Source organism: Biomphalaria glabrata, chromosome 1, assembly GCF_947242115.1.
Source record: "Biomphalaria glabrata chromosome 1, xgBioGlab47.1, whole genome shotgun sequence".
Classification (NCBI taxonomy): domain Eukaryota; kingdom Metazoa; phylum Mollusca; class Gastropoda; family Planorbidae; genus Biomphalaria; species Biomphalaria glabrata.
Window position 1 is genome coordinate 84,009,189 of NC_074711.1, and position 19,697 is coordinate 84,028,885.

Sequence of the window (19,697 nt, forward strand, 5' to 3'; positions counted from 1 at the left end):
GAAACTGAGTCCCTCTGTTGTACAAACTGCATCTCTCTGCGATACAAACTGCATCTCTCTGTTGTACAAACTGTATCTCTCTGTTGTACAAACTGCATCTCTCTGTTGTACAAACTGCATCTCTCTGTTGTACAAACTGCATCTCTCTGTTGTACAAACTGTATCTCTCTGTTGTACAAACTGCATCTCTCTGTTGTACAAACTGTATCTCTCTGTTGTACAAACTGTATCTCTCTGTAGTACAAACTGCATCTCTCTGTTGTACAAACTGCCTCTCTCTGTTGTACAAACTGCATCTCTCTGTAGTACAAACTGCATCTCTCTGTTGTACAAACTGCCTCTCTCTGTTGTACAAACTGCATCTCTCTTTTGTATAAACTGCATCTCTCTGTTGTACAAACTGCCTCTCTTTGTTGTACAAACTGCATCTCTCTTTTGTATAAACTGCATCTCTCTCTTGTACAAACTGCATCTCTCTGCTGTACAAACTGCATCTCTCTGTAGTACAAACTGCATCTCTCTGTTGTACAAACTGCCTCTCTCTGTTGTACAAACTGCATCTCTCTTTTGTATAAACTGCATCTCTCTCTTGTACAAACTGCATCTCTCTGTTGTACAAACTGCATCTCTCTTTTGTATAAACTGCATCTCTCTCTTGTACAAACTGCATCTCTCTGTTGCACAAATTTAGTCTCTCTGTGTACTGCTAATCAGAGCGCCTCTCACAACAGAACAGAACATTGTTTGACCTAATCTAGAACAGCCAGGTGAGTTCTATCACTGATAACTTTCTCACTTGTTTACTAGGTCTAGGTTAGTCATGTTATTATGTTATCAAATTATGTTATCAGTGGGAAGCGTAGTCGAGAGGCCAAGTGCGCTTGAACTTGGCTTGGCTTGGCTACCTAGAAGGGGGCTCGAAGGTTCGACACCCAACTCGGGCAGAGTTGTGTTTACTGAGCGCCTAAATACCCCTCCCCCCCCCCCAACCGGTCCACAAATGAGATTGGACCAAAAAAGCGCTCTGAGTATGCTATAAGCATGAAAGTAGCGCTATATAAAAGCTATAGTAATAATTATTCCATAACTATGATCAACAATAATGACGACATCTTTCACAACAAGCTGCTATGCCTGTTAATCTGACTACATTAGAGAAGGTCCTTTTCTAAAAAAATTATTAATAAAGCCGGCTGTTTGTATCTCCAGACACAGTTAGTACAAATAAACTGATGAAGTCATATTCAGTCTTATTGTAGAACTAGAGCTTTATATAGCTCATATTTTGTCTGTATTCATACACCGATTCAGCTTGAAAGTAGAAATATTTAGAAAGGCCAGTGGAATGAGAATTAAAACACGAAATAACTCATTAAAATGCATGTCTTTTACTCACTCTGTCTGTCTGTCTGTCTGGTAAGAGGCTTGTAAGTGTTATTTATCCAACACCTAATCTCGGATCTAACTTAAATTTTGCAAAATTATTTCTTTTACCTAACAACAGAACAATCTATAAAAACAACTAAAACAACAATTAACCAATTAGTTAATGAACTATTGATTATTAATTATTTTGTTTGGTCTGAACAAGGGAAAGAAACTGTAATTGGCTGAAGTGGTATTATAAGCTGAATTAGTCCCCTTTATAGGTTGAACTCTAAATAGAAACAAACAATATATAACTATACATTCTTCGCTAGTCATAAGTACCTTACCAGCAGAATGGTTAGTATGTCGGCCCGAAGAGGCTTGAGCGGCGAGCTCTAATTCTGGTCGTTTTTTTTTTTTTTTTTTTTTTTGCAAATGCTTTAAAAAAACATATATACGGTAAAACCCACCCCAGATATCCCTGTCTTTCTCCCCCACCCCCTTTTCTCAACTGGTCAAGATAAGTGATGGCAGGATGATAGCTTATTGAGAAAGCTAAAAGTATGAAATAGCTCTAAACAAAAACAATTGTTAAAATATTATTAATCAGACACATTTATTGTTGGTCTAGATCTATAACAAAATTTAATTAATTACATAGATGATCCAAACTCATTGATACAATTACGCTTTGTATGAGGGTTTTATTTTTAAATATATATATATATTTTTATTTCTGTCTCAAGTTTTTCGCCTGTTCTTCTCTCTTCTTATTTCACGCCAGTATTTATAAACTTTTAACTACGACAGACCACCTCGAGGTTCAATTCAGCTTACACAACCAAACCATCCGCTCACCTTTTCTCATAGCTACATCAGAAACATGCACACACGCTTTGTGACAATCGGGCTAATCAAACTAAAATCATAAGACATGCAGGTCACCATCACTAGGCCAGGCTTTATTTAACGAATGTACTCTTAATTGAAAGTGTCAAGGTCGCAAGGTCGTTTAGCTGCACATCTATAATAGAAGTTTTTGAAAGCCTGAGCAATAGATTAAAATAGCTGCAAAGCCCAAGAGAGCTGATATTAAGCTTGACTAGACAGTAATGAGCATCAAGTTAATTCTGGAAGATTCTGAGATGACATTGTATAAAAAAGGTCTTTCAATGTTTGGAATTAATTATTTGTCATGTCTCATTTCGACACTGTGTTAGTTGATTTATTATTCAGAGAGATGTAGACTGTATTTCTATTATTGAAGTATTGCTACTAACAATTGATAACTATAGAGCCTTCTATTGCAATAGCCTCTTCGCTGGCACAGTGGGTGTGATGTTAGCTTGTGAGGAGGCGCGAGCCCTCAAGTTTGAATTCTCGTCGTACTTTTTGTTTTTATAAAATTCATTTGAAAATCTAGCAACGGTAACATTGATCCAGATACCTTCTTCTTTCTTACCAGAGAATTCCATTTTGTGATAGTACAGTACCTCAATCACTAAGATGATATATAATGAAGTATAAACATTTTACAAATCTCTGTCTATGTTTGTATAGTGCGCCACTATTTTGTGTCTGGATCTGTCATGTGCAGAGGCGTAGCGAGAGGGGGCAAGGGGTCATGATGCCCTGGCGCTATCCTCAGTGGGAGCGTCACTCGTAGAGAGGCACCAAAAAAAAAATGTGTATATTTTAGTTAGTTAATACATTCTAAGGTTATCTGTATTATATTATTATTAAATTCTTTTTTATTTGTTAGCCTATATTTCTTTGCATTGTTCATGGATGAAATGAAGAGATACGCTTAAGCAGGCCAGAGCCCTCCCTCCATGGGCTGTAGCGTCACTGGGATGGATGGATGGATGGATGGATGTTCACGGAAAATGGAGGAGGAGGAGGTAATAAAGTTTCTTACCCCGGATGCAAGTTTTACTCACTAAGAATCTGGCAATGTGATACTTTATCTTATTAAACCAAAATCCTATTAATTTATGAATAAAAGTTTAAAGGCAAAGAGTCCATATGACAGTGACTTATAAATAAATATAAATTCGTGAAAAAGTTTGACATTGACAATACTCCACAGTTGGTCAAACTTTCAGTCTATATTTAGACCTAGCCATGATTGATCTCTTACTTGCATGTCACCTAGGCAAGATTTTTATTTGTGTGTGAGAAAAGATTTGTGTAATTATGTTCCTTATTTAGGAGCTATCTTTCTTGTCGTATCTATTTTTGGTTCAAGCTTACAATTGACCCTGTGGACGATGCAGGAGGCAGTGGGAGACTCAAATGGAGAGATTTAAGCTAATGAAGAAATCTCTTGTGTGTGTGTGTGTGTGTGTTTGTTTGTTTAAAAGCAAAGCCGGTCTAATTTAAAGTGAATGTGTGTGTGTGTTGTGTGTCATGTTTGTTAATTATACTAAACAGAGAGAGAGAGAGAGAGAGAGGCAAAGAGACAGAGAGAGACAGAGAGAGACAGAGAGACACAGAGAGAGAGAGACAGAGAGAGACACAGAGACAGAGAGAGAAACAGAGAGTTATTAGTTATTTGTTTCGGGAATAGGGTAAAGTTTTACTTAGCGACGATGACGTAAAGTTGGTTAAAAAACAAGAACGCTCTAAGTGACGCTAAAAGGAAGACGCTTCTTGTAGAGCAGTAGACTTGAGTACGACATAATTGACATCGGACGATTCCCTTCTTGAGTATTAAATATCTTTATAGAACAACATATCAGCGTCGACTACATATTTGATTGTTTCGGCCTTTCGCCGGTGTTACTGAAGTAGTTGAGTTCAGCGTTACTTCCAGTCAGATCTACACTAGACATATTGCCAAGAATCAACACCGCGCGGAGGCCTTAACAGAGAGAGAGAGAGAGAGAGAGAGAGAGAGAGAGAGAGAGAGAGAGAGAGAGAGAGAGAGAGAGAGAGAATCATGGGAAGTTTGGTGTATATGAAAAGGGCTCCTTGATTCCGAAAGACAAATTAATGACATATGGAATAATAATAATTAAGAATAATCTCTCTATATAATTCTCTTCATGGCTCAACAGTTTAAAGGAGTAAAGGAAAGCGCTCCTTTATTTCTGCATGTCGGACTAGAGTTACCCCACGTAACTTTAGGGGTGAAAAAAAAATAGGGGGGAATGACAAGTAATCTACTCGGTATTCATCCGTCACTAAATAGCAGGGCCGGACATTACCATTGTGGGACCCTATGCGAAACGAATTTCGAGGGGCCAAGTTTGGGTAGGGATACGGATAATAAGTGAAAATTAAGAGTTTGTATTAGAAAATAAATTCGTCTTTGCATTTTATTCATTTTTTACTACGTACTGAATTATTTTTCGAGCCTTGCGTGTAACGAAGTCATAAAAATTCTATTTCATATATTGATCACGCTCAATAGCAAAAATTACCAAATGTTTCAATCTATCTACAAGAATTGTTGACCTCAAATAATTCTTCATTAGTTTGAGGCGGGAGAAGCTTCTTTCACCAGATTCACGGGTATTGCATAATGGCGATTTTTTTATGGTGCGTAGGATTGGCGTTTTTCATATTGATTGACACCCCAAAATGACAATTTTTGTCTATATATTTCAGGAGATTTGTATGAGTTTTCAAAAGATTTTAATAATTTCCTGACATTTCCAGGACTTTTTCGTATACTTTGCAATTTCAGGAGATTTTCAGGAGATCCTGGTAAATTAGAAGGCCGCGGGAAATCTTACATGTTATAAAATGGTTTAATTTAATAATTTACACCTAGAATTATGAAAGTGCGGGGCTCACTGCGGTCGCATAGGTTGCAAAATAGCGGCGTATGCTACACGTGGGTAGACTAATATTAATAATAGCTGTAATAATAATAAAGCTTGCCTTTGAGTCAGAATATTAAGGAGTGCATTATGTCACGCAGCTACGCAGTTCTAGCTGTGACCTACATATTTTGCCACAAAACAGTGCAAACATAGCCGTTGTCCTCTTTCCACCGTTCACATCTGTCCTCAGCTTGTAAATTTCCATTTGGTCTCAAACTTGTACTAGATCTCCACCGTCTCGTCCGAACAGCTACTGCTACCTTCGATGAAGTCCAGTACGGAATCGGCGCCGGAGGCCCCATTATCCCGTTGATGGTTAAAAAGGCTTTTATCCTACCACCAGGCCTGGACATGGGGCTCTTCACCCCTGTCCTGTCTGAGGGCACCAAACGGTAGGTGGCCATTTTGGTTGACTGAATGGGAAAACCGGGCCGTGCCGTGTACACAGCGCACCGTCCCCGTTCCTGGACCCCACTCGCTATAAGTGGTCGAGAAGTGCGGGGAGCTTGTCTCATATTCATATACTGTAACCGCCACTGTTCCGTGCAGGGACCGCCACTCCAGCTAACGGGACACTGATGACGGCCCCCTTTGTGGAACGGCGTGGCGGACTTTTTGGACTGGGTTGCAGGTTACTTGTTCCATCCCCACCCCGAGTGAAATAAAAAAAAACAAAAGCTCACCCAGGGAGACCTGCTAGAAGGCCTGGTATTACTCGTTCTTAGCCTGTCCAGATCCACCTCTGGATGTTTCCACCGGAGGGCCACGCTGAGGCGACGGGTAGCTGGAGTTTCCTCCGGGCTACTGCTACCAGATGCTCTCTCTCACGTGTCAGTTTGGCACCTTCGACATAGGGGTCACGGAGGTCAAGGTCAGTTAAAGCAAGCTGGCGCCTGAGCTAGTCGATTACAGGAAGACCCTCTTATTCTCCTTTCGGGAAACGTGTCTTGCAATTGTCCATTACACATACAATTATAAAATTACTGTCACAAGAGGGACAATAAGGGTGGCTACCTTTATTTTTTTTATTAGAGTTAGCCCCCTTTATTACTTGATTTAAGTCCCTGTCAACTGTTTACAATTGCCACTCTCTCTTGAGTCTTTCAACAGACCAGTGTATTTTGAATTAAATCTATATACTGTTTAACTAATACTTGTGTTGTTGTACTATTGTTGTGTTACTCAACAAAACTAAAAGTGGAAGTACTACTGTCAGACCTTGAGATCTATATATAAGATGAGAATGTCCTCTGTTTCTGTGGCTAACCTTTAACGAAGGTGTCACGTGGTCAACCGAACGAGTAACTGCTTCTTATTTCTCCCACTATTATCAGGTACCTATCAGAGTTGGGTGGACGCAGGGACGTCCTAAAAGTCTTGATATTCAAAAGTCTTCACTGAAATTATTCCACGAGACCCCTATGTTTTTCTTTATTGATTCTTGTTTTGTCAGGCAGGGCCGGTCTTAGGCCACTGCAACCTATGCGGCCCCTCCCTTTCATAGGTCCCGCGCTAATTCTAGGTGTAATCATTATATTGCAAAATATATGCGAAAACTTCTGAATTTATTAATTTATTATCCTCATTCCCACCAAGACTAGGCCCCGCGCAATCAGTTTCGCATAGGGCCCCGTAACTGTTAGGACCGGCCCTGTTGTCAGGTAACAGAAATAATTGTGCAAACTTTGAACTTAACCCGAGATTGAGTGTGGGAGAAATAACGTGAACAGACAGACAGACAGACAGAGTCAATTGATATGTCAGTGTCAATGTCATTAGTGACCATATAACAGTGAAGGGATAAAGGGCCACAACCACACCACGGCAACAAGACAACTTTATTTTTCAAGCAATAAGAAAGTTGTACCAGCATCAGCCAAGTGCTATCCACAGACTAACGGACATTTCATGTGTTAGTTACTACTGTTGTTCCAACGACTGTATCTATGAGCTGCTTCAATGAACTGTTAAATACTAAAGCACAACATGTAGACTTACGCTTTGTTGAAGGTTCTGTCTGTAGCTCTGATGGCGGCGTAGATCGTAATAGGAACGCATGGTATCCCTGTAAAAAAAAATACGCAGATAAAAATAGTCGAATCACCGAAAATCTCCTTTTAGAGGAAGACAATTCAGCGTCGAATTGAAAAAAAAACAACATAAATGGTTAAAAAAAAACAACTACTTTATCTCATGCTTTTTCATAGTGCGACTTCCTCGTGTGACCTCCACCAGTCCGCAAACTACTTGAGGTTGACCTCCATTTTCCACTCATTCTAATCACGTTTCTCTGAGTTCATGCTTAATTGGGTAATTTCATTTTCCTCCATCTTCCTTAGTCTGCTCTTTTGCTTTCAGCGCCCTCTCTAGCCTCTCCTCCCCCTCCCCTCCCCCACTTCTCTTATTTTCACTCTCTTTCAATTTTTTAGTAATGCTTAAACAAGCTAAACCTATATTGAAAAACCTTTTTTTTTTTCTTTTTTCGAAGTTATAATTCATACTCAAGTAACCTATTTCAATTTCATGACACGATTTTAAACTATAGTTATAGGTCAGTGGCGTAGCTGGGTTAGGATGGGGGAGGATGGGGTATAATTTAAAAATCCACCCGTGCACCCAATAGAGGGAGACCCCCAAATGAGTGTTTTTTTACTTTAATCTATATATATATAATTCTCTTCGTCGCTCAAGAGTTTGGACGAGAAGAAGAAGTAAAGGAAAGATCACTCTCTTATTTCTGCGGATAGTCAACCCACGAAAAAAAAAAAGAGGGGGGGGGGATGAGAACAAGTATTAACCGGTCACTATATTAAATATTACGCAAAATGCAGGGGCCCCGAAGGAGGTCAGGCCCCTCCCCCCCCCCCCGAGCTCCCAAATGATAGTAAATTCCTAGCTAGCCCATGCTATCGGTGGTTTTAACAAAGAATTATTTGCTAATTACATTGTTTTGGTCGCGTATTTAAAAAAAATGGTTACAGTTTCTCTTGTAGAGCTGTCAATAATACTAGCCTCCTCCTCCCTTGTTAGGCGGTCTGTCTGCTAGGTAACAGATGACACTAACTAGAGGATTTATGTGCAGAGCTGTAAATTACAGAAGGAATGAAATTCTTCAGACATCGGTGAAAAGACGTTGGAATTATTCATGATTTATTAGTACATGATATTTTCGTCAATACATTTGCATAGTGCAGTGGAAGGAGAGAGAGAAACAGATACATACACACACACACATATATATATATATATATATATATATATATATATATATATATATATATATATATATATATATATATATATATATATATATATATATATAATAGAGAGAGTGAGAAAGTACAATCCTAAGAGAAAACAGAGAGTGGAGTATAAAGTGAGAAACAAAAAAAAAGAAAATAGACGTGTAGAAAGTTGCAGAGAGAGAGAGAGAAAGAGTGAAATAATGAAAAAGAGAGACAGAGAGAGAAAGAGAGAAAGAGAGAGAGGAACCGATAGAGAAATAGAAATAAAGAAAGACAAAGAGAGAAAGAGAATAACCGAGAGAGAGAGAAAGATAAAGAGAAAGAGTGAAGAGAAAGGCAGAGAAAGAGAGAGGGGGGAACCGAGAGAGAGAGAGAAAGACAGAGAGAGAGAAAAACAGAGAGAGAGACGGAGAGATCGATAGAGAGAGACAAAAAAAAAAACAACAAAAAATAAGAAATATGATAGACACATAAAGAAAGGGGAAATAGAAAATAACGGACTACAATATTAGAAAGCATTTTTTTAGCAAAAGTTGTCTACCTTTAACAAATTCAAAGTTCATGTTTTTCTCTTTGACTAGACTTATGGTTAACTGCCCCTACCACCCCAACTGGCCCGGACCTACCTTGTAAACAGAAAGATAACCCTTTTCTATAGCCGCATCTTGTAAAGACGTGTTTACAGATCCCTGTAATTTGCGCTTGTATGTGTGTGTGTGTGTGTTTTGGAATGTGTGTGGTGTTGATGTGTGTGGTGTTGATGTGCGAGTGTTAACTTACCATAGCCCAGTATGTAATAAGGTAACAACGACTTGGGCACTGAGAAGGCGTGCACGAGCAGGCGATGGAGATGGAACCCCTCGATAAACATCCACATGAAGGCCGCCATGTTGGCGTACCGGGTGGTCAGTTGTAGCACCCTGCATGCGATCTGTTAAGAATCATTAGATAACTTCATCATCAAGTTATAACATATCTACATATGTTATATAATGACGCATGTTTTTTTTTTCTTTTTTTTATAACACCCCTATTCAAGTCAGAACTTCATGGAACCTGGAACCAGCCAGGAACCTGCAAGGACGCTGATGACTCTGCTTTCCTAGACATTTAACACTGGATGTATATCGCGGAGAAAAGAATGACTAGCTCTTTGGCCAAACGGGGAAAACCTTAGTCTGACCGTTTTAATTTTTCAAGTAAGAAAAAATTAAATTTAAATTTGGCTGGAGATTTCGATATAGGTCCAGGTCAAACATCGGTTTTGGAAGGACTATCGCGTTCTTGAAAGGACTGTCGCTTTCAGGAATTTTTTTCAACTATAAGGCTCTATTGATTCAATAGTTTAATAAATTAAAGTTTAAGATTATTGTGAGCATGACATTCTAAGTTAAGATCTAAATGCTTATCATTGGAATATTAAAAAGTGTACTAGAAATATACATTCGCTTAGCCAGAATTCTTTCTCGGCGAGAAGGGGAGAGGGGATTGTTTAGAAAAGATTCCATTGTTTCTTTTTAAATTTAACATTCAATAATTTTTTAGAGATTAAAAATCGCCTCTATAAGTAGCATAAAGGAGGTATTTATTTAAAAGTACGTTTTTCTTGTTTTACCATCCTATGTTCTCACTATCTTATCTTATATAATACAGACGTTACTTCAAAAAAGAAGATGATTACGTCCTACGCGTCATGCATTTAGTCATGCATATTAACCAATGACTTAAATTCTGCCAAGTCACAGGTTTTCCTGGCTAGCTCAGGCAACCCATTCCATGCTCTAATAGCACTAGGGAAGAAGGAGTATTTGTACAAATTTGTCCTAGCATATGGGACGAGGAATGTGCCTTTAAAAAAGGCAAAGGACTCAGGGACAACTCTATAGTATGTTTACGGGAGGGAATGGGTTAAGGCGTTTAACCCAAGAGGAATTTCCTAATATTTCTAGAGATATAAAGTCAAAATTGTTTATCTTAAAAAAAAATGCAAAATGTTTACTTTATTGTTGGTCAGTTTTACCAAATGATAAACGCAATTCGCAAATCAGTGCTCATTATATACAAGTAGGATTTATTTTATTCGCGTACATTGTACTATGTAACATATCAAAGAGGCGTGCAATTTAGAAAATGTAGTGTCGACCTCTCCCATCCAACCACTTCCAAAATTAAATTTTACCATTCAACGATTGTTGATTTATTCTTGAAACAAAAAAGTCTCAACATAGTTGGTACCATAGACTTATATATGGTTGGTACGCAACAGTACAATCTGTACTGAATCTTTGTTTTTATACACTTTGTTTTTTTGTTTTGATGTCACCCTTTGATAGCTGTCACGTGGTACCCTTTACCCTCATGTTCTCACATCTTTGAGATGTTTTTTTTAATCTATTTTTGTGTGTTTTTTGTTTTTGTTTTTTGAGGATGTCTTAAAATGTCTTCCAATAAGAACAGCCCAAAATAAATGACAGGATTTCTTTCATATTTAATGATCTCTTTTAGATTTAATATTACAAGCATTGTTATTGTTAACATATTTAGCAATTTTTTTGTAGACCATCTTATGTTGTCAAGCGATCTAGACGGATATCGCCCCAGTCATTGCTGAAAATGACAAGACTTTATGTAGAGTCAGTAAAAGATATTTCATTATAGTTTGAACAGATGGACACTAAAAAAAAAACGGAATGGTTGAGCTATATAAATCATGTTTCTGGCTAAATGAGGGCTGGTAATTATAGCAGCGTAAAGAAGAAAACACTACACAAGATGTCAGCGCGACCCACTGAGTTTTGATGGATGAAAGTGTCCTGCTTGTTGGCGGTCGTCATCCGATTACTGGCGATGACCAGGTCCCAGGTTATCATGCTGGCCGACGTCAGGAACGAAGACAGCATCAGACAAATGTGGAGCCGGATCCTGTGTTGATGCCGGAGCTGTCTGGAACAAAACGGTTGGAAAAATAAATGGACTGGACCAGGAGAAAGAGAGGGCTAGTTAGAAGATGATTTGTGAGATGTTTGTATAGGTCAGTGCTAGCATCATTGTTTTGTTTTGTTTTCTTACAAAGCTTATATTAAATTACTCCGTCTGTCTGTCTGGTACAAATGTTTCATTCTTCTTTTCTCCCACTTCCCAAGGGGTCGTGGTGGCTGGGTTGTTAAGTGCTTGGATTCCGAACCTGGTGTCCTGGGTTGAAATCTCGGCGGAGACTGTTATTTTGAATTTCGGAATTTTTAAGGCGCTCCTAAGTCCACCCAACTCTAATGGGTACCTGACTTTAGTTGCGGACGGTAAAGGCGGTTGGTCATTGTGCTGGCCACACGAAACCCTGCTCTTTAACCATTAGCCATATAAACAGATGACCTTAATATCATCTTCCCCATAGATCGCAAGGTCTGAAAGGGAAAATTTACTCCCAATCTCAAGTTGAAATTTTTTACCCATTATTCACATTCGATAACAACTTATGAATATTAAAAAAAAAAGTGTAGTAATTAATTCATTAAGTTTTATATTGAAAAGGTAGTTAAATCTTGCAGAGAGATATTATTCTTCCCCTTAGATATGCTTTGTTTAAAAAATAATTTTAAAAATTTTTCTTGTTTTACAAGTTTCGGACTTCATTCGGAAACGAAAATGTGTATGTCCTAGCCCATATCCCCATGTCCAGAAGTTTGAACTTGGGACAATCGGGACTACTGACCGATTAAGATTACAAACCTACTCGTATTTATAATATTTTATTTTGATGTATTATTCATATCAACTTTCATTCGGGGTTTCATTTGGGTCGACGTGACCCTGAAATTGTTTGAACCAGGAGAGTATTCTATTGAAAACGTTCTTGAGAGAACATTAAAAGACCTGTTCGGTTACGCATGCGCAGGTCAGGCTAACATATCTCAGACTGAGAGCCAATGTTTCAGCATGCATTCACTTTCAGAATTTTTTATTTTGTTTAAGAAGTGACCTCTTAATTGATTCGTTTTAATTGCGTTAGAAATGACTTAAAAAATGACTTTACTATTCCCCGGCAATGATGGGAGATTAGCACAAAACATAATGAGATTATTAAAACAACCGAACTGACATTTTTTTTGCAACAATTTAATATTGACTCCGCTTCATAATTGATGAAGTAATTGTCCTCGATTGTGATAGCGATGTTCGATTATCTGCTCATGTTTGTGCCATGTGTGTGTGTGTGTGTGTGCGTGTGTTCAAGCTAATGTTTGCGTGCAATATTCTAGAGCATGTGTTGTTTTCATCATCAATTTTTCTGTGTGTGTTTGGGCTTCGGTCTTTTAGAATATATATGTGTGTGTGTACAAGTTCAAATGTAAGTGTGTGCTTAAGTTCAAGTTTGTGTTTACGTTTAATTCTGTTAATAGCGAAAGATGTTTAACGTCGTTAGTGGGACGATAGTGTGACCTTTACTCTGATGCAGATCTAAAATACTGATAGTTTCTTTTAATGTTCTAGTGCAGGGGTGGGCAACCTTTTTCTACCGAGGGCCGTGTTAAAGAAAATTCGGGAATGGGGGACTGATTATACATATACACATATATAACCATGTATAATGTCTTTTAATTCACATTTATATTGTATCATATATTTGGTTTTCATATTTCTACACTCCCAATTGAGTTAGCGAATTCTGAAACTAATTTTACGAATATTTGTTTCCAAACATTGTTTTCGTCTATTTAGATCACATTTTACCACAAAGACAGTTGTACTTAATGTGAAGGTATTTAACTATTTACACACGGGCATAATGTTCTGGAACTGTGCTAATTCCACAGTACTTTGTTGTTAAATTTTTTCAGCAATCATTTCGAAGCCAACTGCTCTAGCTGTAGAATTCAGTTGAAAAGCAAGGTCTTGTAAATGTTTTGAACTTTCTCCAATGAAGTCTGAAGGTAGACAGCAGTCACAAGGATAACAAACAGTACTGTCGAATTTCACTCAGCATCGAACTATTTTTTACTCTTGTATATTTTCAAATAAAGAAAAAGCTTGTTCACAGATGTATGTGGACCCAAATAATGTGAAAGTTTAGCAGCAAAGATTGTTTTTTAGTGTTGATGTCTTTAAATTGGCTTTCAAAGTCCACAATCAAGAAATCTAGATACATTTTGTACTTTCAAACCATTTCACAAGAAATAGTTTCACCTTTCAGCAAAGGAAAATTACAACACCTGTTTTCACTCGCCTGGAGAAAAGGGAAAGCTTTGTTTGAAAAGATTTAACATACACATATATTTCATGTGCAAACAGCCCATTGTGATTGTGTTGTTAGCAAACATGATGTCTGTCTTTGACTCTTCAATAAAAATATTAGGAACAAAGTCACAGTCATTATCGTTCAAGGAATATAACAATTTCTTCCTTGAGATTCCATAGTCTTCTCACTGTTATTCTCACTGCTCCCGATAACATGTTTAATATTCAAAAAAAGCGTAAACTTTCTCGTTTAGAGTTTAGGGTTGGGATATTGTTCTTTAATTTATATAAAAAAAAACAACAACTGTTTTTCTCACTCAAATCACGGGCTCAATAAGTTGTTTACACTCGCAATCTTGCTCCAAGTCAACCAACACATTCAACACAGTTCTTCAGAGCACTGACTGGCCTGAGTTTGTGTCTTTGACTGAATGTTTCGAATTATTGCAATTACTTTAAACTTTTTAGAATGACGAGTAGAGACAATATTTCTTTCCTCTTTATCATGATTGATAAGAATCAGAAGTTTCAATAGTTTCTATAGATATTTAAAATTATTTAATTTTAATACCTTTGCATTTTTATATTTATAATCTGTAGGCACACCTGGTTTCTGTGGGTGTCTGTGGGCCGCATGTGGCCTGCAGATGTATGATTGCGTACCTCTTGATATATGTAGACATATAATTTATGTACATAAAAATATGTGTTTAGAATTTGGTTTTCATGGTTTGTTTACAATTTTAAACCAGTTAATATCGTTACGCAATGGCTTCACCAGAATACACTTGTTCAGTACCTACATGTCTGCATTTTAAAAACATTTTTACAATTATATTCATGTTTTACAATTACTCAGTGAAAGTTGAATAAAAGAAACATAAGTTAAGTACTCCTTTAATACTTTGCAATCTATTATTCGAATGATATAAAGGTCATCTAAGAGGCCAACACAATGATCATCCGCCGTTACTTTTTTTCTTAACTAATGTCTGGTACCCATTTGAAATGGCGTGCCCCGCACGGTTAGCCTGGTGGTTCAAAGGAAAATGACGGGGGTCAAAGTGTCTAGTTTTTAGTCCGCGAGTCCGGAGAGTCCGTGTCCACCGGAAGTGAACGCAAAACAAAACTTCGAGTTTAACCCCAAGTCTCACCCCCCCCCCCCCCGGCAGACAGAGGGATTTGAAGGAGGGACACACCCCTCACTTCAGGCCGTTAGAAGGGAGCCTTTGTTTGCTTTAGCTGGCCTTAAAGTTCCAAGTGCGATGCACAACTCTACATGACATTTTCAGGTGGTAACCATTAAAATAGGGTGGACTCACGGTTACCATGGGAACATTGAAATTCAAAATTGTGGTTTTCATCGTTTTCATAAATTATTTCCCTTGTTTGAAATTATAACTTCTAGGCTCGCGTGGTGTCTGAGGGTCAAAGCGCTTGGCTTCCAAATCGGGGGGTTTCGGGATCGAATCCTAGGGAAGGCGGGATTTTAAATTTCGGGAAATATGGGCGCCTCTGAGTTCATCCAGCTTTAATGGGTACATGACATTTGTTGGGGAAAAGTAAAGGCGGTTTGTCGTTGTGCTGGCCACATGACACCCTCGTTAACCGTGGGTCACAGAAACAGACAACTTTTACATCATCTATATAGATCTATATACCGCAAACTATGCAAGGGGAATTTTAGGTTCGCATAATCAATAGTCTCATTTTCAATGCGACTCATGAATAAAGCTTTTAAATTTAACATTTTTTTAGTTAATACCAATATAAACATTAAACATTCCAAATTGGTCTTTATAAAATGGTCTTTATAAATAGGTCTTTATAAATTGATCTTTATAATTAAAAGCTAGTACATGGAAGTCTATTTCTTGTTATTTGAATGTTGAGGCTATTTATCCCTTGAAGATGACCTAATTATGTTAAAAAAAGATAAAGAAAAATAAAATGTATGTAATGTATTTTCACAGTCCCTCAATGTGCGAAACTTCACGACGGTGTAGTGTGATCAGCACAACGTTATCACCAGATTCAGAATCGAAACTCTTTGATTCGGAAAAGCCAAGTTCGTTACCACGAAGATCCCCAAAGACATCTAGTCCAAAGCCGGGTATAAAGAGCTAGTAAACATGCAACTTTCTAGACTTACCTAAAGTAGAGAAAAATAAAACAGGCCGGAAGGACCAGGATTATGGTGATTGTGTTACATGCCAGGGAGGCTGTGTACACTTTTCTGTATTCCTACGAGACATGACAAAAGAAACAATTTTATTAAGATTGGCTATAAACCAAAATTTATGTATTTTCAAGTACCGTAGTTATATTGTAGTGTGTTGTGATTAGATATGTTTTAGTGATGTGTTTTGTAGTTGACTGTGTATATTCAAAGTTATATGTGTTCATACTAGCTGTGTTTCACGTACATGTATCGAGAAAAGATGTGCATTTAAAAAAAATAGATTAACTGATAGGCCTACATTTTAACTCTTTCTCTCCGTATTTATTTACCACATTCTAGTGGAATCAACGTTGGTATCGTCAGTTAGTAGAGAAAGAGTTAAGCTAGATCCTGTATTTAATTTTTTTTTCACAGAGTTGTGTGTGTGTGTGTGTGTTTAAAAGGTAGTTAGGGACTAAGTTTGACCACAATCGGTTGAATATAGAAATGTGTCAATGTGACAATAGTTCTAAGAGTGTCAAACTACGGTTTGACAGTTTTCAACCAGACAATACGTTTGATAAGCTTGATAGAGGGATGGAAAGAGAAAGATTGATAGAGTGATGAAAAGAGAAAGCTTGATAGAGAGAGGGGGGGAGTGAGAAAGATTGATAGAGAAATGGTAAGAGAAAGCTAGATAGAGAGATGGAAAGAGAAAGCTTGATAGAGAGATGGTAAGAGAAAGCTAGATAGAGGGATGGAAAGAGAAAGCTTGATAGAGAGATGGTAAGAGAAAGCTAGATAGAGAGATGGAAAGAGAAAGCTTGATAGAGAGATGGTAAGAGAAAGCTAGATAGAGAGATGGACAGAGAAAGCTAGATAGAGAGATGGACAGAGAAAGCAGATAGAGAGATGGACAGAGAAAGCTAGATAGAGAGATGGACAGAGAAAGCTAGATAGAGAGATGGACAGAGAAAGCTAGATAGAGAGATGGACAGAGAAAGCTAGATAGAGAGAGAGGGGGTAGAAATAGTGATTGAGATATGGGAAGAGATAGAGGGTGAGAAAACTTGATAGAGAGATAAAGAGAAAGCGGAAGAGATTAGGAGAGATACAGTAAAGAAAGAGAAAAACAAATAGCAAGACAAAAACTGAGACAAGACAAAAAGAGACCGCTACAAAGAGAGTTGTAGAGAAAGAGACAGAGAGTGTAACGGCATAATAGAATTCAGAGAGCCTAAAGCAATACTCAGAGGGACAGAAAGAGAGAAAGAGAATCTAAGAGAGCGGAAGAGAGAGATTTAAAAAAAGTCACTTTTTAAAGTCAATTTCAAGAAACAGCACCAGAATAAAAAAAAAACAACATTATTGACAAAGAAATTCTCTTCAAACTCGAACGAAACAAAAGCATTGTTATTTTGAAAAGAATTCTATGAGATCAATATGAATAGCTTCTATTAACCTTCCTTTGCCACTCAATGAAAGCTGTTGTCCTTTGTAAGATTGTAGGAGCAGTTAAGGGGTTAATCTGTCGTCTCTACTAGTTCACGATGGCACTGATAAAGTGAACAATTTAAATATCTCACCTCAAAGGTGTTACACTTGGAATAGTCCGTCCACTCAAAGTCATCTTTCTGAAGCCATGTGCCATTAGTTGTACATGTCTTGTACGCTTGAGCTGTGGATCAATTAATATTCGAGTTATTACATAAAACTAACAATTAGATAATCGTCAGTGAAAGGACATTTCTGCTGCTTTGTACCTTCAGATTTGAAGATAATTTCGTACTAGCCCAATCCACACACAGGACGGCGGGACAGGTCGGTGGGGGGCAGGGTTCGAACTCGATCCAAAAAAAAACAATCGAGACAACAGCCCATAGCGCACATCACACGACCAGGCAGCCATCACCTGCCCCATGGTTCGCAAGGCCTGAAAACCAACGTACCCTTCTAACGCTCATTCTGTTGCAATCTCGTGTCACTCTCTTTTTATCCTTGCGTAACTTTGCACTAATAGCGAGCTTTCAAACTAAGCCTCTTGGTCTACACACCAGATTGAACCTCTGCCACCCACTACCGGCTTAAGGACCTCTTGCCAAGTCTCCCCCGCCCCTAAACACACACACACACACACACAAAAAGAGGCAAAAGGGGTCACCGCCATCTGTTGCAAGGCAGACGTTATTGGCATCTTACTAGACTTCATTAGCATATAAAGAACTTCCGTTACCGTCGACTCCCCATATTACTACGGTCACTGCGCTAGTCCCTGGCCATCAAGGCACAAGGCGTTCAAATAACGATGTGAACTTTAAAACGACCTTGACCCCTGAGCACGTGAAAACGCGCAAATAAAATGGGACCAGATTAACTTTTGAAAACAACAAAACATCGACGCTATATGGACAACTAACGATTGCGCAGTAAGTAATTGACACTTAAAACCCAGTTATCTACCTTGCATAATGTAACTGGCTGCGATGCAGAGAAAGTGGAGATAATTTTCATCTCTCCATTATTTGTGTTTTAAAACAAAAGTGGTGTTATGTCCCTTGTAGTTCCGCCCCCCCTCAAAACATTGACCAATGTCTAGCATTTTGTACATTCTATTACCGACGAAAATAAGGATATTTTAACACCGATAGTATGTGACAGTAATGTGGTCTTTATTTTATATACTTGTATTCTCAAAATCCTGTTAACATTTTTAAGCCATAAAATACAGTACAAAGAGAAAGCGATAAAAGGAAATGCGGTGGCATTATAATGGAAGACTTAAAACAAAACTAAAGCGGAAAATAATGAATGATTTTCAAATAAATCGTCAAATCCTAGAACGCAGGGGCGTAGCTAGGAATTTTCCATCTTTTGTGGGCATGGGGGGCTTGACCTCTTTGGGAGCCCCAGAATTTTTATTAATATTTAATTTTTAATGTAAAAAAAATAACTCATTTGGAAGCTCCCCTCAAGTTGGAGACCGGGGGGAATTTTCAAAACTTCTCCCTATTCCCCCCTCCCTTAGCTACGCCACTGCTAGAACGTCGTATTGAGAAAGCACTGTTGCCAACTTTATAATAACATGACTTTATGCTAAAAGCAAAAGAGCCTAGAAAAAAAGAACACTTGATTGTATCTTCAATGATGAAAAGGGGCAGACAATTTATAGTGTTTATTAAAATAATTCGTTTATGAAAACTCGTATTCTGTACGCCGGAAACACTAGAACGCTTTGCTATTTATGTGTGGAAATCTCCATCATAAGTCCAAATATAAAAAAAATTATGCTCATATATATGCTTCATCTTCATATATCACTATCTGATGAACTGTTGGGGCACCACACATGATCTGCCGACCATCTTTCTCCATTACTCTGTCTTTCGCCTTAGATATAATCTTTTCCCTGACAGGCCCTTCCATTCTTATATGTCAACGTCCGTCGTTCTCTGTCTCTTCATGAATATATAGTATGGGAGATAAAAATTGATTTCCTTACAAAACAAAAGAAGGACTAGCGAGACTAATTGACAGAAACCTTAACGATTCGATGATCGTCTGCTACATGAGCTCTGTATATAGGTCAGGGCAGTGCAGGATCAATTGTGACTGAAAGTGGGCACTGGAGTTCTTGAAGAGACTGCAATTAAAACTTTGAAAGTTAGCCACAGCAAATCACAGCGTCTAACTTTCAATTGAAATAGGTCTTAGAACTACATCTCATTCTGTGCCGCATACAGTGTGTCCTGTGCCACATACACTGTGCCTTGTACCTCATACACTGTGCACTGTGCCTTAAAAGCTGTGCCCTGTACTTCCTACACTGTGCCCTACTCTAATTTCACTGTGATCTGAGCCTCA

The 19,697-nt window shown here is 38.1% G+C and overlaps 1 protein-coding gene across 3 annotated transcripts in view; it reads right to left on the reverse strand.

The window, feature by feature from the left end:
- The window catches only part of LOC106050354 (calcitonin gene-related peptide type 1 receptor-like), a 187,402-nt gene that overhangs the window by 30,177 nt on the left and 137,528 nt on the right, over positions 1-19,697 (reverse strand). For all 3 annotated transcript variants that reach the window (XM_056018242.1, XM_056018243.1, XM_056018244.1), the window contains 5 exons: positions 17,423-17,514; positions 15,828-15,919; positions 11,233-11,386; positions 9,224-9,374; positions 7,197-7,263 (listed from right to left, as the gene is read on the reverse strand). In XM_056018242.1, coding sequence (XP_055874217.1) covers positions 7,197-7,263; positions 9,224-9,374; positions 11,233-11,386; positions 15,828-15,919; positions 17,423-17,514 — 556 coding nt within the window. The remainder of the gene's footprint in view (positions 1-7,196; positions 7,264-9,223; positions 9,375-11,232; positions 11,387-15,827; positions 15,920-17,422; positions 17,515-19,697) is intronic.